This window comes from Cibotium barometz, chromosome 49 (assembly GCF_041138505.1).
Source record: "Cibotium barometz isolate CiBa-2024 chromosome 49, ASM4113850v1, whole genome shotgun sequence".
NCBI lineage: Eukaryota > Viridiplantae > Streptophyta > Polypodiopsida > Cyatheales > Cibotiaceae > Cibotium > Cibotium barometz.
In genome coordinates this window covers 26,144,076-26,165,676 of record NC_141094.1, presented here as the reverse complement: position 1 = coordinate 26,165,676, position 21,601 = coordinate 26,144,076, and the positions used below count along the sequence as shown (strand labels likewise).

Below are 21,601 nucleotides of genomic sequence, written 5' to 3'. Positions count from 1 at the left end.
ATATGCTGGGTCTATCCGTTGACACAGAAATCACAGGTATATGATGCATTTTTGGCCTTTGTAGCACTTGCTGAAACAGAGTCAGGACGCAAGGTTAAGACTCTCCGTTCTGACCGAGGGGGGGAATATGTGTCACACATGTTGAATTCCTTTCTTGAGAGTAGAGGTATTAAGCATCAGTATACTACTCCTTGTACTCCACAGCAGAATGGGGTTGTAGAAAGGAAGAATCGGTCACTCATGGAGATGGCCAGATGTATGTTAAAGGCAAAGAAGCTACCACATATCTTTTGGGTGGAAGCTGTTAGGTGTGCTTGTCATATTTTGAATCGATGTCCCACAAAGGCATTGGTTTCCATTACTCCTTTTGAGGCTTGGCATGGCTGCAAGCCTTCGGTATCACATTCTCGTACTTTTGGGTGTCTTGCATATGCACACATACCCAAAGAGTTGAGGAGGAAGTTGGATGATAGAGCCACAAAATGTATTTTTGTTGGGTATAGCCGTGAGAGCAAGGGCTACCGGTTATATAACCCACTGTCCAAGAAGATATTTACTAGTCGGGATGTGATTTTTGATAAAAAATCAGAAATATCCATGGTTGGTTATGATGCAAATCAGGCTGAAATGATGTGTTTGAAGGTCTACTACCTATGGAGTTTCATTCCACAGTTGGTGATCCAACCCATGAGGGTGCAAGACAGCCAGCCAATCATGAAGGTGGTGCAGAAATTCAGCAGCAAATTGAGCCAGAAGTTGAGCCACATATGGGGCAACAGGCTCCACAGGTCAGACACATACCTAGATGGTACTTGAGGACATTACAGGACAGCCATCTAGAGGGTCCTCTTGCTGGTCGTACTCGTAGGGAGACACGGACCAATGAGCATGCACACATCATGGATTTAAATATGGTTATGGCAGCCAGTTTACAGGATGATGATGAGCCTGATTCATTTGTGGATGCACGAGACAATGTGCATTAGAACAAAGCCATGCAGGATGAACTTGATTCTATTAGAAGGAATCAAACATGGGATTTGGTTGATCTGCCCAAAGGCAAGAAAGCCATTGGTACTAAGTGGGTCTATAAGTTGAAAAGACATGCAGATGGATCCATTGACAGGTACAAAGCCCGTCTAGTTGCAAAGGGCTATGCACAGAAGAAGGGCATTGATTATGAGGAGACATTTGCTCCTACATCCCGTATGTTGACACTTAGGTGTGTCATTTGCATTGGCTGCACATCGTGGTTGGGTTGTTCATCAGTTGGACATCAAGACTGCTTTCCTACATGGGGACCTCGAGGAGGAAGTTTATGTACATCAGCCCATAGGTTTTGCAGAACATGGTCATGAAGGGAAAGTATGCACGCTGAAAAAGGCCTTGTATGGTTTGAAACAAGCTCCACGAGCTTGGTATGCAAAGATAGATGCTTTCCTGCTCACTCAAGGCTTTGTGAACAATCCATCAGAAGCCACTTTGTATGTAAAGAAAGAAGAGAAAGATCTGCTGGTCATCAGTCTTTATGTAGATGATCTTTTGCTCATGGGATCAGGCATACGTGCAGGATAACAGAGGCATAGGGTTGTTGCAATCTCGGTATGTTGCTAAACTTCTGGAGAAGTTTAAATTTCAGGATTGCAAGCCTATTAGCACTCCTATGGAGCCTGGGATGAAAGTGTCACTACAGGATGACAGTATTTTATTTGATGCCACTACATATGCTCAGGCTGTTGGGTGCCTTATTTACTTGTGTACTACACGACCAGATATTCAGTATGCCGTATCTCAGTTGAGCAAATTCATGCACAGCCCGCGATTGTCACATTGGCAAGCTGTGAAGCGTGTATTTCGGTATTTGCAGGGTACCTTGTCTCTTGGATTGCTTTATCCTGAGGGGGGTGACATGCAGTTATATGCTTACAGCGATTCAGATTGGGCTGGTGATTTTGATACCAGACATTCCACTAGTGGAAATTGTTTCTTTCTTGGCTCTTCATGTATTTCTTGGCTAAGCAAGAAACAGACCACAGTGGCCACTTCGTCTTGTGAGGCAGAGTACAGAGCAGCGTACACTACTACCGTTGAGTGTGTCGGGCTGCGTTGTCTCATGACTGATATGGATGTTTCAGTGGAGGAGCCTACACCTATCTATACTGATAGTTAGAGTGCCATTGCCGTGTCAGGAATCTTGTGTTTCATGCTCGCACGAAACACATTGAGATTCACTATCATTTTGTTCGGGAGAGACTCCAGGCAGGTCATATCAGTCTGATCTACTGCCCTACAGATCAGAATGTGGCAGACATCTTCACCAAGGCATTACCACGTCCGAAATTCGAAGCATTCCGCACTGCTTTGAATTTGTTTCCTTTTGGTGAATGATGTACAGTGATCACATATCACTCCAGGGGGGTTTGTTGGGTTCCCAGTTTCCAGAAACGACGTTTCCAAGGCGTTATTTTTCCAGGGTTTAGAAACCCACGTGCTGTTTTTCGCCGCCATTTTGTGCGCTTGTTTCCGCCGCCTGTTTGGAGCTGCTCTACCCATCTACCTTGCCCTCTACCCCTCTACCTCCACATCAGCCCTCTACCACGCCCTCTACCTCTACTTGGGGCCTCCACCTTTGCCATCTAAGCTCTACCAAGCAAGAAGGGGTCGCACCTTGCTCGCAGCCTGCAGGATCAGAAAAACAGCCTCCACTTCTCGAATCTCTCCGAGTCTCCCGACCTTGAACCGCACAAGTAAGTTAAGTAACATGGCTCGGACTCCGGATCCTTTTTGGCAGCATGTGGAGAAGTGGGGGGTTATGCAGGATCTGGTGGCTCCAGGAAATGGAGATGTAGATATTGTGGGTTGGTCAAAACGGGGAGTGTCACCCGTGTGAAGGACCATCTTGCTCATGTTCCAAACAAAGATGTAGGGCCATGCCCCTCTGTTCCTCTAGATGTTCGGAAAAGCCTTGAAATGTGGAGGTGGCAGCATGTGGAGAAGTGGGGGGTTATGCAGGATCTGGTGGCTCCAGGAAATGGAGATGTAGATATTGTGGGTTGGTCAAAACGGGGAGTGTCACCCGTGTGAAGGACCATCTTGCTCATGTTCCAAACAAAGATGTAGGGCCATGCCCCTCTGTTCCTCTAGATGTTCGGAAAAGCCTTGAAATGTGGAGGCGAAAGCGTTTGGCCATTCCCGAAGAGGAAGTATCTACAGCAATGGGTGGTCAAGAGCATGAAGCTGGTTCAAGTCAAGCAGCAGCAGCAAAGAGGGCCAGAGGCAGAGACACAGGATCAGATTTCTCCTCTACCTCAGTGTCGGGTGTGCATGCAAGGAGGACTCCTTTGCCAGGTGATGTATCACATTCACAAGACACCCCTCCAATAAATACTGTACAAAGGGCTAGCATCCAAGCAGGATTTCAAAAGCAAGCAATTGCAGAGGCAACTAGGGAGCTCACCCGGATGTTCATACGGTGTGCCATTCCCTTTCATGTGGCCAAGACAAATCAATGGAGGAAGACCATGAGGGCCATCAGCCGCATTGGATGCGAGTGGGATGGCCCTACATCTGAGGCTCTGCGGACACGAGAGCTAAAGCGGGAAAAATCATGCATAGAAGTGCAGCTACAGCCCTTGAAGGAAACATGGAAAAAGGATGGCTGCACTGTATTGTGTGATGGGTGGTCAGATGTACGCAGGAGAAATGTATACAATGTTTTGGTGTCATGCTGCAAAGGCACTATGTTTTTGAAAGCCATTGATGCCTCCCTCCCAGGTCTCACAGTTACAGGTGCATTTATTTGGACACATATAAGGGAGGCTATAGAGCAAGTTGGGCCTGAGAATGTTGTGCAGGTGGTGACAGATAATGGAAGTAATTGTAAGTCGATGGGCTCTATGCTAGAGGATGAATTTCCAGCCATTGTGTGGACCCCTTGTGCATCACATAGCCTCGACTTATTGATTGAGGACATAGGTCAAATACAATGGGTTGAAGCCATCTTTCGCACCGGACGAAGCATGGTGAAGTTTGTGAAGAAGAGGCCAAAAGTCTTGAGCATGTATCGGGCCTACAGCACTCTTGAGCTATTGCAGCCTGCAGCCACCGGATTTGCATACATGTTCATTGTGCTTGAGAGACTCCTACGAGTCCGCAGAGAGTTGGTACGCACTGTCTACTCAAATGAATGGCTAGAGTGGGATGAGAGAGAGAGCTCCAAGGCAAGAGCTTTTGTGCGTGATGTCATGAGAGAGGAGTGGTGGGTAGAGGTTGAGGGGTTGATCAAAACTCTCAACCCCATCTACACAGTGTTACGCATTACAGACATGGAGGGCAGTACTCTAGGCCTTTTATACGAGTACATGGACAAGAGTGGGGAGGCTATCAACAAGCAAAACTACTTGAGAGCAGAGCAATAAGTCTCCTCGGTCATGGCTACCCTTGCTTTACTTCTTATCTTTATTTTACTCTTGAGTCTTTACATTGGTCTCGACTCTTGACTCTTGTTTTTTGTCCTTTTTTATCTTATGGTTTGATCTCTAAAGGGTTGATGAAATCAAGCCTGTGTGGAATCGGGGATGGGATTGGTTTCACAGGCCGATTCATGCAGTATCACATGTATTGCATCCTTTGTGGCGAGATGAGGAGCAATACGAGAACGAGGAGCTAGAAGAAGGCTTCATGACATACATCACGAACTTGACATCTGGTAATATGCACATGCTGAAATGTATAGAGGATGATCTCTTGGCCTTTCGCAACCAGACAGGGAGCTTTGGTCGAGAGACTGCAAAGCTTCGAGAGACTCAGCTACAGCCTGTCTCATGGTGGGAGAAGTATGGAAATTGTGCTCCCACGCTGGTAATTCACTACCCTTAACTACAGTTTACATAGTACACTGTACAATATGCATCTTTCTTGTTTCCACTTAGTTCTAATTTCTAATTGTATGTGCATTTCAATAACAGAAACGCATCGCCATTCGAGTGCTCTCACAGGATTGCAGTTCGGGTCCATGTGAGAGGAATTGGAGCACTAGGGCCCTCTTCCATACAAAGAAGAGGAATAGGCTGAGTACCGCTCAGCTAGAGCGGTTGTTGTTTTGTCATTGCAACCTCCAGCTCCTTGAGAGGAATGCCTGCACATCCGGAGCCTTCGCAGGTGAATGTGGATAAGATCGACATCAGGAGGGAGAGGTTCATTCCAGAGACCCCACGGAATGAGCGTGATATGTACACCTTGCTTTATGAGGAGCTGACAAAGCCGAGCTACAACACCCGCTGCACCACCCATTCTCAGAGGCAGAGGGGGGGATCCATCGCTTCCACTTTAGCAGAGGCAGAGGACCACGATCCTACCATTTCTTCATGTGAGCCTGACTCTCATGAGTCGGAGGATGACTCCTCCATGGATGATCTTGATGAGTGATTTTTGGAGCACTTAGCTCTAGGATTTTGTCATGCCAACAGTTGCTGCCAGCCACATGGATATTTTTTGATCATGTTTTGTATTTACTATAGTCTATACATATGGATTATGGATGATGGATCTTGTTTTGTGTTGACTCTTTTGAGGCTTGAGCCTTGAGCCTACAGTTGTCATTTCTGAATTTTGATCTATCATTTGAGTCTTTGACATTGAACTTGAGCAAAGATGTATTTTTCAAGCTTTTGTAATGTTTTTATTAATTATATATGTATGTATTAAACCCTAAAACTGAAACTCCGTTTCCCCGTTTCTTTCCGAAGGCCGAAACTCCGAAACTCCGTTTCCCGCCGTGCTCCGCACTCCCGTTTTCGAAACTCGTGGAAACTATGGTTGGGTTTTATGCTGTGTATGCACCCAGGGGAGTGCTAGTGATCATCAGTAGGTTACTGGGGCACTTTTTACTTCAGTTAGTGGAGGTTTTTTCCCCCAGTTTTAGCTTAGTTTCACTTATAATGATTTATAAGTGATTTGGTCCACCTGGCACACTTTATGGCCGGACCATGTGAACACACCTTTTAGGTCACATCTTTATGTGGCTATTGTACTTCATTTTTATCAACACTCAATACATGAGCAGTCGTGTTCCTCTCTCTGACTCTCACGCCTCTTGTTGAAGTGCCTTCTAAACCCTAACCCTAACAGCTCAAACCCTACAGAGTTCAGCCTGACGCCGGTCTTCTTCGATCCTGCGTTGGGCTTCCTCATAGTCCTGTCTATCTGCTTTTTCTTGCTGCTTTCTTACTTCAGCTTCAGCTTTTTCGTGCTGCTTTCTTGCGTCAGCTTTTGCTTTTTCTTCTCTCCCTCTAGCCTTGTCTTCTCTTCTTTGTTGTTCCATCTGAAAGAAGAGGGAGATGTAGTCGGGGGTTGTTGGAGGCAAAGGAGGACGTGTTGCTGTTGCCTCCAAGAGTTGGAGGCGCTCCGTGAGAAGCTGGTTCTGAGCTTTGAGTAGAGCTGTGGTGTCTACTGTAGTCAGAAGAGCAAGGTCTCCTTCGGGGGAGACGTCTTCTGGCTGCTGGGTACTCTCCTCTGTAGACATGATGCTGAAGTCGTTGGTCATGCCAGAATGCAATCTGACCATCCAAGGATGCCCTCACGTTAGGATACGGTGTGTGTGGACAAGTTGGCTCTGACACCAATGTAACATGCAGCAAAAGTATTCGTAATTTGAGGATCCTGTCACACAAATGCTCACACCGTCTTCTGTATCCTGAGTTTTGCGAGTTTAGCAATCCACTTTAAGACTTCAAACTTTAAGAGATTAGAGAGAGAGAGAGAGAGAGAGAGAGAGAGAGAGAGAGAGAGAGAGAGAGAAAGTGTACACTGTATGCAGGCTGATGTGCTGAATTCCGCAATCGCTTTTGCTCCGTGTGCTGAAGGCTCCAAGCGTTGAGTGCTTCAAGGCTGAATGAGATATGAATGAATGGAATGATGCAAAGCTCACCTATTTATATTATCTCTAGATGCTGGTCGGTTGGCTGAAGGGCTGGCCGACTGCATCTGTCTTGGCAAAAATATACAAATGATGTAAAAATGCCCAATAAGTGCTGTAAATTATGGGAATAATACTGGATAAATTCTGATGAATGCTAGATGGTATCTGAAGGCTTCTGCCATGGTCTAAATGCAGTGGATGAATGCTATGCATTATGCGGAGTGCTTTCTAATGCAAACCCTAAGACTTCTACTGACACTACATGCATGAATGCATCTCTTCAAGTGGGTTAAGGGACTTGGATTGACTGACTGACTGTCTAAGGCAGAGAATGACCTACGTAGCTTGTGCCTGACTTATCCTGGACTGAGGATTACAATGGGGTCACGGCGGACGACAAATATCATCCTAAAAGGTACTAATAATATACAATGTTGCATTGATGATGATGAGCCATCTTGTCACCATGCACTATAGTGCACAGTGCATGTGACAACATGCTTTTCTCTCTGAAGGCAAGGTGGATTTTGGATCACTGGGTGATACATCTAAGAAGAAGAAAGGGAAATATCACTATTGTCACAGGGGCGGACACTACATCAATCACATAATGTTACATTAATAAGTGCTAGGGGCACATTAGGTGTTAGGATTAATGAATGGTTGTAGACCTTAGTCTAGCACATAGCACTTATATTAGTATAGGTACACATAAGTGCACACCTAGATGTACACATGGCATAAGAGCATTTACTTGCTACATGTATTAGTTGCTATATCGGCCAAAGACCATCTCTTGTAATAATAAAAGGAGGATTCTACATTAATAGAAATTATGATTTTCCCAGCTTCACAACTTTTGGTGTTTCTCCATTGATCCTCTTCGTGTGTAGTTGTATCTTCAGCTCCAGATCTAGGACATGCTCCACCGCCATCGAGCTACCGTTCCACGTGACATAGCTGAGGGAGACCTCTCGGCCATACTCATCAACCCCATGCTTGACATTTTGGAGAGTGGTATACCATCTACTCGGAGCTGATGTTGCTCCCATGTTTTTATGTTCTTAGTTTTCCATGATGAGTTTCCATGGACAGTTTTGTATCACCCTGATGAGATAGCTATATTTATGTTTTCATTCTGTTTTATTTTCCATTCCATGATGAGATATGCCATGGACATTATTGTACCACTTTGGTCTCATAGGCCCATTGGGTCTTTAGTAGACGCTTAATATATCTTTCTTTCTTTCTTTCTTTTCTCTCTCTCTCTCTCTCTCTCTCTCTCTCTCTCTTTATGTTGGTGTAGGTCCCATCTCTCCCTCTCTCTCTCTCTCTCTCTCTCTCTCTCTCTCTATATATATATATATATATATATATATATATATATAGTGTAGGTCCCATCTCTCTCTCTCTCTCTCTCTCTCTCTCTATATATATATATATATATATATATATATATATATAGAGAGAGAGAGAGAGAGAGAGAGAGAGAGAGAGAGAGATGGGACCTACACCAACATAAAGTGGATTGCTTCATGCTCATTAACCTAAAGGTATAAAGAAGGTCCTGTTGTGCGTTACATGATCATATGGGCTGCATGCTAGAGAAAGAAAGAAAGAAAGAGAGTTATATTAGACGTCCTCTAAAGACCCAATGGGTCTATGAGACCAAAGTGATACAATGCTATCCCTGGCATGTCTCATCATGGAAAAGGAAAACAAACAAGTGTACCTAACATAACTTTCTGAAAGTAGAGGTTGATGCAATAGTCATCATGTGCATAGTTGCAATGAAACGCGTTTCGTTTAGTTTGAATGAAATGAAACGTTTCTTTAACGTTTCATACGAATGAAACGCGTTTCATTCGTGTCCACCTGGGAATTGTACGATTTAAGCATTTTTTACCCAGATTCTTTAGTTTTAACTTGAAAACATGTTTTAATGTGTAAATGATGCATGTTTAATATTGTTTTGCAGGGAAGGCAACATATTTTTGACACATTATAAACTTATATATAAATTTTGGGGCTTGTAATCCCCCCCCCTCCTTGTTTTGTATGAAACGTTTTTGAAACGTCTGGGCTTTGAAAGAAGTGTTTATGAAATGCGTTTCATGGAACGCCTAGCAACTATGATCATGTGGGAGTACATGGGATATATAAGCACTAGTACAAGAGAATCTCATCATGGAGAGAGAGAGCGAGAGAGAGAGAGAGAGAGAGAGAGTTCAGCAAGTGTGATGATTGTTTTTTGCTAGATCTTGGAAGCCATATTGACGATGAGTATGCACATGCGAGTGATAGAGATCCAAAAATATTGCTAACTACATCAAGAGAACCAAGCAGTCGTCTTTCACAGTTTGTTAAGGTATGCTTGAGTACCATGGCTAGAATCTATTTTGCTTTCTTTAACTAGTTTATGTATAGGAAAATGAGTTGTGCTCTATCTTTTTAATTGGGTTGGATTTGCTAGTCATGAAATTAAATGTTTGGTTATGAACCTGTTTTTGATTTGTGTGTGTGTGTGTGTGTGTGTATTTTTTTTCCTGACTAGCCTTAGGCCCAAGATCGTCCTGTAGTTACCATTTTTCACCGCTTGTATAGGTGCTTTTTATCCACCCATAGGTGATGCCACTGAGGAAGCACCTTGGGAGGTTTTGAACCTAGGACCTCTTGGTTCTAGGCAAACACCTACACCACTTGGGCTATCACCTCATTGGCTAATTTGTGTTTTATGTAGGTCATTTTTCCCTTTTTAGAAGGTTCAAGACACAGATGTATGTAACTGTTGGGATTCGGAGTCTCACGTTTGTGTGAATCCCTGTTTGTGTATGTGTGTGTGTGAACACTCACATTTGTGTGTAGGTGAGTATGCATGAACCCACTCTTAGAGTGGTTAGAATAAATATCTAGATGTTATACTTGTTTGACATAAGCAGTGATGTCATTCAAACGAGCCTCTAAGGCTATAAAAGCTTGTACTTGGTGAAGCATCAACACATGAATCAATCAAATCATCATTGAGTCGTGCAATCACTCTCTCCAGAATTTTGAATTTTGTTCTCTCTTTCTCTCTCTCTACACATACACACACACTATGGTAATCTTCTATTCACCTTACCTTAGGTGTACGTGTGTAAACCCTAACCCTAAGTCAACATTTGGTATCAGAGCTAGGGTTTCTAATGACTCTAGGGTTTCTGCAGTTGCCATCATCAGTGCCACAGTACAGCGTGCAGTCCACCTTGTTGCACTGCTAGTTGCTGCCCATCATCATCAGCATTTGTTGCTCCTGCTGCGTCAGCTGTTCGCCTAGCTGCCCACGCTGCCATCATCACCAGCTGCTCGACACTTCTAAGTGCCATTACTGTTGTTGCAACTGCCGACACGCCATCACCTGTGCACCGCCCAATAGTAGCTACCTGCAAACATCAGTGCCACTGCTGCCTTCTGCGCTGCCCTGAGTAGCACGTCATCCGTCACAACCCATCCGCTGCTATTAGCTTGCATGTGCCGCCTGCTCAGCTCCAACCACTTCATCGCCGTAGCCGTTCAGTGCTCCGTCGATGCCATTCACAACAGCTGTACCTGCAAATGCCACAACATCAAAATTAGGTTTTTTTCAGAGAAAAGGTGAACTTTCCTACGTGGAAAACAAAGATCTGCTTCTCTTGATGAGGTATGGAGTGTGGAATGTGGTCAAAGGCACTGACATGGAATCTAGAGAAAATCAAGGTGCTGACAAAGTTCAAGCTTGGCATGACAAAGATGACAAAGGTCTCATCCTCATTGGTCTCAGTCTTGTAGACAGTCTCATCCACCATGTGAACTTTGACAAGTCAGCCACGGAGGTACTGGATGAGAATTTGTTTGGTAACAAAATTAATAACTCGAAGGTGTTTCTCAAGTAAAAAATTTTCTATTGAAAATGAATGAAAGCACTACCCTAGGAGAACACCTCCCTTAATTCTTTGAAACCCTGACTGTACTGAGGGTGGCTTTGGAAATGTCATGATGAAATGGTAACCGTCCTTATGGTTGAACACCTCCGTCTCACAAAACAAGCAAAAGCTGCATTCCAGCCAGAGAATGCCATGTTCACAAAGGATTGGCGAAGGGAAAACAACTAGGTTCAACTTTTGTAAGAAGCTTGGACACATAGAAGACAAATGCTTCAAAAGAATGGCCAAAGAACAAGAAAAGACACAGGCCAACCTTGTGCAAGAAGAAGAAGATGAAGACGTAGTAGAAGCTTACACATCAAAAGAAGACAAAGCATTCACGACAATGGATAATCTTTCTCTCAACGAGGAAGATACAATGGATAATCTTTCTCTCAACGAGGAAGATTATGATTGGGCCTTTTGAGGTGTTCTATGTGTGAGTCATGGGTTCTCTGTGTTGGATTATATTATCTCCAGAGGGTCTATATCACCTTTTTATGCTTGTACTGATCATTTTATGAGACCCTGCATTGACATATTTTAGTAGATATTATTCAACATTTTTCTACCATTTTTAGGCATTTTTATCATTTTATGCTACTGGTCTGCTATCGGCCTGCTACTACTGGCCGACCAACACTATGGGGGAGTATTTAAGGGCTGACCCCCGTTTCCCCCTTTTTATCTCATTCTTTTACATCTTGTTGAGGTCATTAGTAGCTGCTTCTGCTTCTTACCATTGTACATCACTTATGGGCTTCCCTCGTGCTCAGTTTTTGTCCTTCTGGACCTGGGAGCTAGACATCATCTCGTTATTTATAACGGGATGTCACAATGGCCAGAATCGGGAGGTAGCAGCACTGTGGACTACATATTGGGCTCGCGGGAGAGCACAGACCTGATAGACTCTTTCACTATCCCGACATGCCCCATTGGTGCGGACCATACTTATTTGGCTTTTTCTCTTAGGAGCTCTCTTGATCTGCCACCCCCGACCACTCAGGCATCTCGTACCATCTTCCACTTTACCCGGGAGCTTGCAGACGTTTATGATTCAAAAGTACATGATGGCCTCTTTGGTATGGACCCTACAGCACCCATCGATGTACTGACGGCCCAGCTTTCACACATACTGCACACAGCAGCTAGCCACAGCTTTCCACACCATCTCCAGACAGGGAAGCCACCTAGATCCGGGGACATGCCCCAGAATAGATGGTATGATAATGAGTGCAGAGAGCTTCATCGACATCTCCAAGCCTAGATAGCGAAAGGGGAAATAACACAGCAGCAGGCCAGTAGACAGATGCGGTCTCTTACACGCCGTAAGCGACGCACATATGAGGAGGCTCAATTAGAGGTGGTGGGCTCATATGTATACCTTGGGGTCACATTTACCAGCTCATCAGGGAGATTCTCTATGGCACAGGCAGCCAGAGACAGAGTGACACGAGGGTACGCAGCACTAGCAATTTTGGAACGCCAGTGTCACCAGGCACACTTCCAGGAGCCCCGTACTAAGGGGTGGCTATTTGATACACTAGTTACTCCAGCATTGATGTATGGAGCAGCAGTATGGGCACCAAGTTTGGCTACATCTTCATGGACACAGATAGAGCGCCCTCAGATTTTGATGCTCACGGATGATCCGCAGCAAACCTTCAGTACCACATGATATCCTTCGGCGGAGTTTGTTGTACCACCTATGTTAGTAGAGGCCATGTTCCAGACTATATCTTTTATACACAGGATGCGGGAGCTCCCACTAAATCGGGTATCTCGGGCTGCTTTTGAGGCATCCAGACAACTTGCTGAGGAGGGACATACCTGGTCATGGTACTCCCAGGTGGTTGTTGGGGTAAAGGCATTATGCCCACCCTTATAGTGTGTACAAGCCCATAAGTTATAGTACATAGTACACTTAGTACTTTTAATGTACTAAGTGCACTATGTGTACTAGTGCAATATACATGTGTGATAGGGGAGTCACACACTCTATGCTTGAGTTGACTTATCCCACAGGATGGAGCTAGCTAGGTTGCATATCATGATTGTATACTCCATGCATATAGCTTTGCATTCTCCTAGTAGTAGAGCTCCATCCCCTGCACACCCAGATTCAGCTTTTTTTTGTTCAGTACTTTTTCATTTTGTTGGGATGACAGAGGATACCCCATACAGGTACTCCGATTTGTCTCATAGGCCGAGTTCGGTCTTTTGGAAGACGTTAATAAAATCTTTCTTTCTTTCTTTCTTTCTCTCTCTCTCTCTCTCTCTCTCCCTTCTTCTCTGTGTATGTCTCCCACATGAAAACCTAACCCTAATTTATTCTCCCATTCAACTGGTATCAGAGCTTAGGTAGCTGTCTTGATCCTCTCCCAGCGGCAAGTAGAGCTTATCCAAATTGTGAGGCTGTTCCATGCGAACAGTTTGAAGCTGCATTTCAGGCTGTGGAGCAGGTGCTTACAGATAGCGGCTAGCTTGGGTGTTGCAGGTGTCAGCAGCTGCCATGACAGGCAGCGCAGCAAAGCGCTGCACAGCAGGTAGCGAATTAGTCGTAGGTCGCGTGAGAATTGTTGCAACAAGCATTGGGCGTTAGACGAGTTGAGTCCCACGAGGCGAACACGCCTACAAGCGAGCCGTCGAAGCGCAGGCGTATTATCGCTGGGCGAGTACAACCCGCCACCTCTAGGCGAAAACGGCGGCAACTTCTTCGTTTTTTTTTCTCTTCGCACGTAGGCGACAAGCGGTGCGAATGAAGGAGGCGTTGGTTTTTATTAGCGCCGTCTGATCCCTCGCTTGCCCATCAGCAGCTGGGCGTAGGCAGTCAGCAGACGTGGGCTGCTCAGCTGCTGCCCAGCAGCAGCCACGCTGCCCAACCAGGCAGCGCAGAGGGCTGCCCAGCCAACCAGGCGCAGCCAGCGCTTCATAGCAACAGCAGCCAGCTATCCGTACAACTGGTAAGTGTGAGGAGTCCTTCATCAGCACAATTCTTTTTGCAGTAGCATCAGCAAACCCCCCTTTCCTGCAACAAAAAAAATCAAAAAATTACTTGAGGTATTTGCTTCAATTTTTTGGAATTTGCATGTCCAATTTGCAATTGAGCAGGTACAATCATCAATTGAGCAGGTCAGGTGCTGAATTGCTCAATTTTTGAGCAAAATTGGCAAAATTGGGTGACATTGGTCACAATCAGGATCAATTTGCAGGAAATTGGATGTCAAAATTTGGGGCTTTTGATGTATTTGTGCAATTGGGCATTCATACATGCTGTATGATGTGAGAAATCGCACATTCGGGCAAAATTGCAGCAAATTGCAGTGCAAATCAAGGGACTTTTGTGCCGATTGGGTTGATTTGCATGCAGGCACTCGCATTTGATGCTTTGGGCAATGTGTTGATGCTTGTCAAGCACTCAATGTGCCTGTAAATCAAAGGGCTTTTATGTACTGGATGTATATGTGGCCAGGGGGAAGCACTGTGAAGACTCTGGATGCCCTCATGTGCGCTAATGTACCATGTATGATCAGAAATTGATCTTAAATCAAGGGGCTTTTCAAGATTTTATGCTTGTTGAGCTTGGCAAAGCAGCAGGCAAGACTTTTATGCCTTGAATCCTCAGAAATCAGCTTGCAGTCAAGGGGCTTTTGCCCAATTTCTGTTTGGGACTGTTGTATGCAGTGATCGGGACTGTAAAAGTCTGATTTTCACTCATTTGGACAGCCAGGAGAGCATTTATTGCTACTGTACCTGTTGGTACAGATTTGGTACAGCTTTGTACAAGTTTTGGCATGGCTGCACATTGATTTGAGTGAGCAAAAATCTCAATTTCAGCTGCTGTACTTGCCGGTACAGGTTTGGTACATCATTGGTGAGCACTTAGTACTGCTGTACAGTACTTTGGAAGGGGAACAGAGCACATTTAAGGTGCTGTCCTAAATCTGCAGCAACCAGATTTTGGTGATTTCATCACATACAGTGGGGGAGAACAACTGTGAGCACTTTGTGTGCTTTTGGTACAGTGTTTGCACATTTTGTAGGGAGTCAGGCATTGACAGGTTGCATATTGCTATGGCAACCACAGGTGAGAGCTCTTCATTGCCTCACATCAAGAAGCTTGAAGGCTCACATAACTATGATATTTGGCAAACCCAGTGCTATAATGTGTTGCTCCAGAAGAAGCAGCACAAGCCTATCAAAGAAAGGGGTGTAAAGCCCGCTTCTCTTACTGCTGAAGAGTGGGAAGATATGGATGAGCTGGCAAGATCTACCATCATGTTGTCTGTGTTAGACACTTTACTTTTCAGCATTCGTGAAGAGAAGACAGCTTGGGGAATGTGGCAGAGATTGCAGGACTTGTATGCCCAGCAAAGTGCTTCAAGCAAAGTGTATTGGTTGAAGAAACTCATAGGTCTTCAGATGAAGGAAGGGGCGTCTATGTCAGCCCATCTAAATGAGTTTAATGGTATTGTCAGCCAGGTCATTAATCAAAAGTTGGCAATGGACGATGAGTTCAAAGCCACTTTTCTCTTATGCACTTTGCCAGTGAGTTGGGACACATTCAGGACAGCCACTAGCAATTCGAATGCTATGCTGTCATATGCAGATGTTGAGGGTGCTCTTCTTCAAGAAGAGATGAACAGGAAGAACAATTCTGTTGGAAAGTCCAATGCAATGAATGCACGTGGGAGATCCCAGCAAAGGGGAAAAAGCCAAGAACGGGGAAGGAGCAAGTCTCGCTCCAAAAAGGACTTGGAATGCCATTATTGTGGCAAGAAGGGACATATCAAAAAGCAATGCTACAAATGGAAAAATGATCAAAAGGAAAAGGGAAAAGGCAAAGACAAAGACAAAGATGAAGCCAAAGATGTAAAGCCAAAGGGCAAAAGTGGAGTCAAGATTGAAGAAATCAATGTGTCACATGCAGGTGACAGTGAGGATGAGGTTCTATTCACGTCTTCACTTGATGCCCATTCACTTCTTACAGGAGATGGTCATGGTATGCACTCATGGATCATTGATTCAGGTGTCTCCTTTCATGTCATAGGTTGCAGAGACTTGTTTGTTAGGTATACTGCTGGCAATGAAGGAGTAGTTTATTTGGGTGATAACCATGCATGCAAGATTCTTGGCAGAGGTGATGTGAGGCTTGTGTTTTCAGATGGCTCACAGCTTATGCTTCATGATGTCAGGCATGTGCCTGAGATCAAGAAGAACCTGCTTTCTACTGGACAGCTTGATGATGCTGATTATGTTACCACATTTGGTCGTGGTGCTAATGTAAATGCAACCGAGCTGCCGGAAATCTCTATGTGGCATAGCCGGTTGGGACACATGAGTGTCAAAGGAATGGAGCAATTGTCTCGTTTTGGTTACTTGCCTTCTCTAAAGTTTTCAAGTTTTCAGTTTTGTGAGCATTGTATATATGGCAGGCAACTCCAGTGCCCCCACAAGAAAGCTCTTGGACAGAAAGATGCTCAGTTAGAGCTTGTGCATACAGATGTATGTGAGATGCCTCTGCTTTCTTTGGGAGGGGCAAAATATTTTGTGTCTTTTATTGATGATGCCACACGCAAGGTGTGGGTCTATCCTCTTCGTTTGAAGAGTGATACATTCTCAGTGCTTGAGAAGTTTGTTGCTCTTGTTGAGAATCAAACTGGCAAAACACTGAAGGCTTTGCGTTCCGACAATGGTGGAGAGTATATGTCCAAACAGTTTCAGGACTTTTGTGATGCTAAAGGCATCAAGAGGGAGCTCTCTACTCCTTATGATCCTCCACAAAACGGGACAGCAGAGAGGATGAACAGGACCATTCAGGAGAAGGTCCGTTCTATGTTGTCACATGCTGCGTTACCTCATGGTTTTTGGGCTGAAGCTGTTATGACAGCCGTTCATCTTATAAACAGGTCACCTAACACGAGGCTTGGTGGGAAAGTGCCAGAGGAAGTATGGACAGGGAAGCCTCCGTCATACAAGCACTTGAGAGTGTTTGGTTGCGTTGTGTACTGCACATACGCAGGGAAATGCGCACCAAACTTGATCCTAAGTCTCACAAATGCATATTCCTAGGATATGGTGACAGAGGTGAAATGGGGTATAGACTTTGGGATCCCGTGAATAGAAAGATTATACGCAGCAATGATGTCATTTTTGATGAGACATGCATGTATAAGGAGCCTGCAAGGCAACAGGAGCCTAGCAGAGTCATCTTTGATGATGATGGACATCATGGACAACCACCAAGGGCTGTAAATCAGCCATTACAGCAGCAAAACCAGCCCTTAAATGGTGCTGAAAATGGTCCAAATGGACAGCCAGAGATGGTAGAAGATATCCCTATGGATATCCCACAGTTAGAGGAGATACCGGGCATGATTTTTCAGCCTTATGGCATGGAACAGGAGCCACCAATAGGTGATATGCAGGCTGGACAGCAACCTGCAAATGATGGTCATTGGGTACGGAGGTCCACAAGACCCTCCAGAGCCCCTGACAGGTTTGTTCCAGGGGTTGACTACTTGATGCTTACTGACTGTGGGGAGCCCTCATGTTATAAGGAGGCTTTACAGAGGTTAGACAAGGCTCTTTGGGAGCGTGCCATGAAGTCAGAGATGGATTCTCTTCACAAAAATGGAACATGGAAGTTGGTGCATTTACCTGCAGGCAAGAAGGTTTTGCCATGCAAGTGGGTTTACAGGCTCAAAGTTGCACCAGATGCAAAGCCAAGATACAAAGCCAGGTTAGTGGCTAAGGGCTTCAAGCAGGAATATGGTGTGGACTTTGATGAGATCTTCTCTCCAGTGGTCAAAATGACCACACTTAGAGCTGTATTAGCTTTGGTTGCTCATGATGATCTGGATTTGATTCAGATGGATGTGAAGACTGCTTTTTTTCACGGTGATCTCCATGAGGAGATATATATGCAACAGCCAGAGGGTTATGCAGTGAATGGAAAGGAGAAGCTTGTATGTAAGCTGAAAAAGAGTCTTTATGGACTCAAACAGACACCAAGGGAATGGTATCACAAATTTGATACATTCATGAAATCACAGAATTTCAGGAGGAGTGACATAGATCACTGCTTATGCACCAAGAAAGCTTTGGATGGCAGTCTATTGATCCTCATCTTGTATGTTGATGATATGTTGATTGCCGGGAAATCTCGTAAAGAGATGGATGCCTTGAAGAAGAGGCTGCATCAAACCTTTGATATGAAGGATTTGGGTGATGCAAATCACATTTTGGGTATGCGGATACTTCGGGACAGAAATCAGCATGTGTTGTATTTGTCTCAGAAGGAATACATTGGCAAAGTTTTGCAGAGGTTCAATATGGACGGGGGGAAGAAGACTAGTACTCCTTTGCCTCCATATGTGAAACTCAGTGCTATGGACAGCCCACAGTCAGATAGTGGCAGGGCTGATATGGCCAAGATTCCGTATGCTTCAGCTTGTGGCAGTCTCATGTATGCCATGGTTGCTACTAGGCCGGACATTGCATTTGCAGTGGGAGTGGTTTCTAGATACATGGCCAACCTTGGCAAGAAGCATTGGGAAGCAGTGAAAGGTGTCATGAGATACCTGAAGGGCACACAGGATATGTGCATTTGTTTTGGCAAACAGGATGCATTAGTGCATGGTTACACGGATTCGGATTATGCCGGTCATCCAGATAACCGGAAGTCTACTACCGGTTATGTGCCATGCTCCTCCATATGCTGGTCATAGAGGCATAATGCCTACTACGCACATGATTGAGCGGTATTTCTTTTGGCCAGGTATGCGGAAGGACATAGAGGCACATGTACGTGCATGTATCACCTGTCAAAAGGTGAAATTTGATAGGCAAAAGGCACTAGGTTTGCTTCAGCCATTGCTTATTCCCACGCAGCCATGGGAAAGTATTACAATGGGTTTCATTATGGACTTGCCATCACCCAACGGGGTAATGATGCAATTTGGACAATTGTGGACAGGTTTAGTAAGCAAGCTCATTTCTTGCCGGTCAAAAAGACTATCAAAGTTGAGCATATGGTTAAAATATATCTTGCACAAGTGTTCAAGCATCATGGAATGCTGAAGTCCATTGTGGGAGATAGAGATCCGAGGACTACAAGTCTCTTTTGGCGGGCCTTATTTGATAATATGGGCACCAAATTGGACTTCTCATCAGCTTATCACCCTCAAACGGATGGGCAAAGTGAGGCTGCAAATTCAGCCGTGTTGGATCTCTTGAAATGTTATGTGGCGGATCAGAAGTCTTCGTGGGAGAAGTACTTGTGGAATTTGCATACAACAACACGGTGCATGCATCTACGGGAAAGGCCCCGTTTGAGATTGTTTATGGTAAGGTGTTTTTGCCACCTTCGCACAAAGGATCAGATATTTGCAGCTGATGAGTATGTAAGAGACTTGGATATTGCTTTTGCTCAGGTACGGACAGCCATTGCAAGGTCACAAGACAAGTATAAAAAGGCTGCCGACAAGCATAGAAGGCAGTTGGATGTTATAGAGAATGATTGGGTATTGCTGAAATTTGAGAAAGCAAGACTTGCAAAGAGGCCTAGCAAAGAGGGTACATATCCTAAGCTTGCAACCAGGTACTATGGGCCTTTTCAAGTGATCAAGAAGATCAATGAAGTGGCTTTCAGATTGGCATTACCTAGTCATTGACACATACACAATGCTTTTCATGTGAGTCTCCTTCGCAAGTATAAAAAGGCTGCCGACAAGCATAGAAGCCAGTTGGATGTTATAGAGAATGATTGGGTATTGCTGAAATTTGAGAAAGCAAGACTTGCAAAGAGGCATGGCAAAGAGGGTGCATATCCTAAGCTTGCAACCAGGTACTATGGGCCTTTTCAAGTGATCGAGAAGATCAATGAAGTGGCTTTCAGATTGGCATTACCTAGTCATTGACACATACACAATGCTTTTCATGTGAGTCTCCTTCGCAAGTATGTAGGGCTGGAGCCCAGTGAGACGGTCATTGAGGATCCACCAGAAGTGGATGAGCTTGAGGAGATCTTGTAGCCAGAGCAAATTGTGTATCACAAGGAACGCAAGCTTGCTGCAGGCAAAGTTGTCAGGCATTACCTTGTGAAGTTTAAGAACTATCGTCCCATTGATGGTAGATGAAGAGTTCTTCAGAGATTGCCTGCATGTGCTTCAAACATATTTGGATGCTTTTCAGTTTTGCGGACAACTGTTTAGAAGCTGGGGAGGGGGGATGTCACCATTTGGCCACCCTTGAAGAGTAGTTTGGTCCTGAGACCCAGTCTAGTCAAGAATGGAAAGAGTACGCCATGCTAACGTTCCTTGGATGATACGCATCTTCGGGTCAGGCGCCGATGGGCACATTAGACTACCCGTGTGTATAAAAGCCTTCACAGCCCAGGCGCAACGGCACGATTATCAGGGGCGCGCTCTACCGCTGAGCTAATAGCCCGTCATGCGGGCCTCCCTAACCTAATAGGATAGGGGGGGAGGCCCGCAACATTGAAAGCGGGGTAACCCCCATCCCATATCCATCCCTTCAGATGGGATTCCAAGGATGCACATGCCATGTCCTTGATAGCCCTTTCTATCAAAAGGTCTATTATTCCATGTTGACTAGTGCTTTGAGTGCAACCACACACTAGTGGGGAGGAGAGAGAGACGATGATCAACAAGCTAATCAACACAATATTAAAGGGATTGTGGGAGTACAAGATGTAGTGGAAAGCATGAATTCATTATAGAAGTAGGTCCTTTTTATAGGAGAGCCCTCATTACATATTCTAAAGCATATGCTAGATGTGAATATAATTCCACAGTATGATGCTACTACATATTCCAAATATGATGCCACCACATATGCCTTTTAAGAGGCTGTTCCCACACAAGAGACTTGTACAGACAAGCAAATGTTCACACACATTGGAACCACTTTATTTAAGGTCTACATTCAGTGCTAGTTCACTCTTATCACCTAGCACTTGTTTATTTCCACATTAATCACTATTAATATTTAACATTCCCCCCCATAGGTGATAATGTGGCTGGAAAGCCCAATCATCTTGGACTATGTTTCTGGCTGCTGCTTCTTGTTGTCGGAGGTAGAAGAAGTGGAATTTGCAGTTTTCATCACCTTTCAGCTTTGTAAGTCTCTTCTGACACTCTTCGATGTAGTGGCTTGGCTTGTGGCAGTAGTGACACTTTCCTTTCTTCTTCTTGGTGTCACCCTGTGACGAGTTCACTTTGCCTTTGTCCCTGGAGAAGTAAAGCTCGGTCTCCTTTGCTTGTATCAGCCCTGGATTTGTTCTTCCTTGTCTATTCCTCTTGGAGAAGTAATCCAACTAGCTCCTCAAAGGATATAGGATTTCCTCCTTCTCTCATAGAGAGATTCAGAGAAGTATGGAAACTCTGATAAGACTCAAGTAAGGAGTTAAGAATGGTGGTGACCAATTTTCTGTTATCAACTATCTCATCTATATTCTATAGCTGTTCTTTTAGGTCTGTTACCTTGGTAAGATGATCTGCAATGGAATCACCTTCGTTCATAGTGAAGGGTTGGACTTGGGTAGTAGCCTCCCTCTTCTATAAATAGAACACCATTCCTTGATTTTCATCTTAGAGTATTTACATGCTAGTGTAATTTTCAATTTAGTGTAATTCCATTATCCCTCTACCTTGCCTCTCCATTGTGAAGCTTTGGAGCTTCACTAATCCTCTTCTTCTCTTGGAGATTACCCTCTTCT

The 21,601-nt window shown here is 44.6% G+C and overlaps 1 protein-coding gene across 3 annotated transcripts in view; it reads left to right on the top strand.

Moving 5' to 3' along the window:
- The window catches only part of IMP4 (Ribosomal RNA processing Brix domain protein), a 65,162-nt gene that overhangs the window by 9,846 nt on the left and 33,715 nt on the right, over positions 1–21,601 (top strand). For all 3 annotated transcript variants that reach the window (XM_086786379.1, XM_086786377.1, XM_086786378.1), the window contains exon 4: positions 9,178–9,287. In XM_086786379.1, the coding sequence (XP_086642505.1) occupies positions 9,178–9,287 (110 nt within the window). The remainder of the gene's footprint in view (positions 1–9,177; positions 9,288–21,601) is intronic.